At 44.0% G+C, this 3,551-nt stretch overlaps 1 protein-coding gene across 1 annotated transcript; it reads right to left on the reverse strand.

The window, feature by feature from the left end:
* Positions 1-404: 404 nt before the first annotated feature.
* Positions 405-2,247, reverse strand: LOC114031072 (olfactory receptor 56B1-like). Its single transcript, XM_027846089.1, has 3 exons — positions 2,203-2,247; positions 1,010-1,932; positions 405-444 (listed from the first exon to the last, which is right to left on the reverse strand). The coding sequence occupies exons 1-3, from the start codon at positions 2,245-2,247 to the stop codon at positions 405-407; spliced, it is 1,008 nt and encodes a 335-aa protein (XP_027701890.1).
* Positions 2,248-3,551: the final 1,304 nt, after the last annotated feature.

The following is a 3,551-nucleotide window of genomic DNA, read 5'->3' on the forward strand; positions in this document are numbered from 1 at the left end:
AGCATTTATAAATATGTAAATTTATAAATATGGAATATCCTCTTCTATTTTTTCCCCACTACAAAATAGGGATGTGTGATAAAAGAAAAAGTGACTTGGAGTTCATTGGTCAACACCTTGAGATGAATGTCTTGTGTCTTACCAGACCAATTGGGTTTCAATAAACCTGGAATATGTAAACCATTGGTGTTAAAACAAAACAAGTCCTCCTATGGTATGCATATCTCTTCACATAGGGTGTTTATTCAACAACTCATTGTCAAATGTTAAAAGGATGGAAGCTCTATGTTTGTTTGTTGTTGTTCTGTCATTTTATTTTCTTTTTTTGTGAGGCAATTGGGGTTAAGTGACTTGCCACAGCTGAGGCTGGATTTGAACTCAGGTCCTGTGCTCTATCCACTGTGTCACCTAGTTGCCACCTGTTTGGTGATTTCAGCAAAGATACTTCAGGGTTTTGCCATTTCATTCTCCTGCTCATTTTCCAAATGAGTAAACTGCAGCCAACAGGGTTAAGTGACTTGCCCAGACTCTCACAGCTAGTAAGTGTCTGAGGCCAGCTCTGAATGCAAAAAAATGAGTCTTTTTGACTCCAGGCTCTGCACTTAATCCACTCTACCACCTAGCTACCCATAAAGAGATGTATGAGATCCTACTTGTGTTAAAAGTCCTCCAGCCTACATTGTTCATTATAACCCAAGTGGAATCATTTGCATTCATCGAAGGTGTTCTTAGGTGGTTACAATAAATCATGATCTATAATAAAATTATTTGGACCATCAGATTTCCCTTGTTGTATTCTAACATAATGGCAAAAATGAATCATAAAAGCTAGGAAAGAGTCTGAAGATAGAGCAGACACTTGTGGGACATTAAAACTGTTGCTCACAGAGTAAAAAAAAAATCTAGCTGGGTCTCTATCTGGAGGAAGTGGAGATTGTATATACTGGAAATTTGACTTCAGGGATCCTGCTTCCTTTGAGCTCATCTGCTCTTTTTGCCTGGCAGAAACACCTTTTGGAAGCCCAGCCTGAGGTCTTGAGTCCTAAATGCATACACAATAGGGTTGAGGGCTGGGGGGATGATATTGTGCAGTACATTAAAGAGCACAGGGATCAGGGGATACTTTCTCCCTGCCAAGTGGGTGACAAAAATCACAGCAATAACAGTATAGAAGAAGAGGATGAGGATGAGGTGGGAGCTACAGGTGCTCAAGGCTTTGGATGCAGCTTCTGCCGAGTTCAGCTTTAGCACAGACCAGAGGATCAAGACATAGGAAAGGATGATCAGGGTTAAGTCAACCCCCATTATCAGTGAGGCCAGGATCATCTGGCAAATGCTGTTGGGCCTCCTGTCATCACAGGCCAGGCTGGTGACCCCCAAGTTGGAGCAGAGGCAGTGTTCAATCTCATTGGAGGAGCAGTAATCTCTCTGAGCAGCCAGCACAGGCACTGGGATAACACCCAGTCCATTTCTGAGCACCATGAATACTGTGGCTTTGAAGACAAAAGAGTCTGTGACAATGGTGGGATAGCGGAGGGGATGGCAAATAGCCATATATCTGTCAAAAGCCATGCAGAGGAAGATGCCTGACTCCATGCCTACAAAGCAGTGTATGGCATAGATCTGAGCAAAGCACTCAGGGAGGCTGACGGCTTTGGCATCGAACCAGAAGATGGCCAATATCTTGGGTGTGATGGTGGTGGCCAGGCCCATGTCCACTATAGACAGAATGCTTAGGAATCGATACATGGGCTGATGCAATTTGGGGTCCTTCCAGATGGTGATAAAGATGAGCAGATTGGCACCGATGGAGGAGAGGTAGAGTAATGCCAGGGGCAGAGACAGCCAGTGTTGCCAACTATGGATTCCAGGGAGTCCCATAAGGATGAATTCTTTCACCTGGAAGTGGGAGCCATTGGAAGAGTCTTGTAGCTGGAGTCATCATTCTCTGAGAAGAAAAGTTCCCCAGAATCATTATTTTACATGTTTTCTACCATTCATTAGGGTTTAGTAAAGGCCTGTCTGCATATGGAATAGTATTTCAAAATGTACACACAGAATTCTAACAATAGTAGCCCTGTCCCTTAATGCCTTGCAATTCTAAGAAATACCACAATTCTGAGATACAGACTACAAGGATCCAGGGTCTGTTGATGTGGGGACAAAGAGTGCCCTTGGATTAAAAATAATACTAAGGGTTACTTTCCCAGGCCCCTGAGGGGGTTTGAGGCTCATTCTGTAGCCCATTCTGTACCTTGAGATCTTGGAACTTGAGAACTTCTCAAGTCCTTTTCCCTTATCTTGAAATGCCATACAACTTGTTCCAAAAGCATTGCCTTTGCTTCCCTTACCCTGAGTTCCTTATCCTGTCATTCATCTTCCTCATCCTGTGTCATGACAATTTTTCCTTATCTTGTAAATAACCATCTTCCTCATCTTGTTTATTCTCAGTCTGTCCCTAATCTCCAATCCCCATAAGAAACGCTAAAAATACATTATCCTACAGGCTGTGTAGCTTTCTGTCTATGTAAGCCTGGATCTTTTCCTATATTCGAGCTTTTGTTTAGTTCCTTGCTAACCTCCGGTCTGTGAAGTTTTCACAAAACAAAGCTCCCAATGGTTACAGAGAAGATCTAAGTGAATTCTTTCACATCTAAACCAGCTCTTCCAACTCTAAACCTCAACATAAAATGGTGCCAAAACCTGGGAGTCCAAATATTAACTGGACTCTGCTGATCTTCTGCTGGTCCCTGGGATAACAGGTAAGCGCCCTTTTCATTGTTCTCTTCCTCAGACCTGTTCTCCCCCTACTGTCTCCCTGGCTGAGAGACTGCTGGAGTGCCCACACACTGCCAGTGGCATCTGAAGCTCCACTGACTTCTGGGTGGTCAGTTGGACTGTTGACCCTCATATAAGGGGATGCTCTTGTGCTGGGTCAGTCACATTTTTTTCCTCTCAAGTGTCGGCGAGAGGCTGCTAGGAGACTAGGATGGGAAATTCGGGGAAGGAGATTAAAGAAAAGTGCCTAGTGTTCCATTGTAACACAGCCTGACCTCAATGTCATCTAGAAAAATGATTTGTAAAGGGGATTTCTAAACAAGACAAGTTTAGTAAGAAATTTGATCTCCAAAACTTAAAGAAAAGGCACCCTGCTCTTCTTGAGCAAACTTTTATTTCCCCTGCACCTTAGTTTTGGAGGTGTTGTTCCTTCCCCTCTCCCTTGGGACGTTGAGGAGGCCAGTGGGAGAGCCTTTACGCCTGGTTTTCTTTGGGGGTCCCTGCACCCTGCTTTCAAGATCTCATTTTCTCTCGTTTCAGCTCAAAATTCCCAGGAGGATGGGAATGGAGAGCTGGAATGTTTAAGGCTTATCTGATAAGTCTCAAAGGTAAAAGAGAGGAGGAACTACAGCTCCTCTCCAGCCAAGACTGGAAGGTATGTAAGCCTCCTCTCTCTTCCTATCCCTTTCCTCACATTCAGCTTGACCTCTCAGGCTCTTAGTCCAGTGGTTCGAGGCTAAGGACCTGGGCACACCTTCAGCAGCATAGAGAAC

Source organism: Vombatus ursinus, unplaced genomic scaffold (genome assembly GCF_900497805.2).
Source record: "Vombatus ursinus unplaced genomic scaffold, bare-nosed wombat genome assembly UNPS02015042.1, whole genome shotgun sequence".
Taxonomy (NCBI): Eukaryota; Metazoa; Chordata; class Mammalia; order Diprotodontia; family Vombatidae; genus Vombatus; species Vombatus ursinus.

Bases quoted from the DNA above. Each gene is read 5' to 3' on its own strand.
- LOC114031072 (XM_027846089.1), bottom strand. From the start codon at position 2,247: ATGGGCTACAGAATGAGCCTCAAACCCCCTCAGGGGCCTGGGAAA. The intron at 1,933-2,202 runs GTAACCCTTAGT...TGATGACTCCAG, and splicing joins CCCCTCAGGGGCCTGGGAAA to CTACAAGACTCTTCCAATGG. The intron at 445-1,009 runs GTTTCTGCCAGG...AAAACCCTGAAG, and splicing joins AGGCTGGGCTTCCAAAAGGT to TATCTTTGCTGAAATCACCA.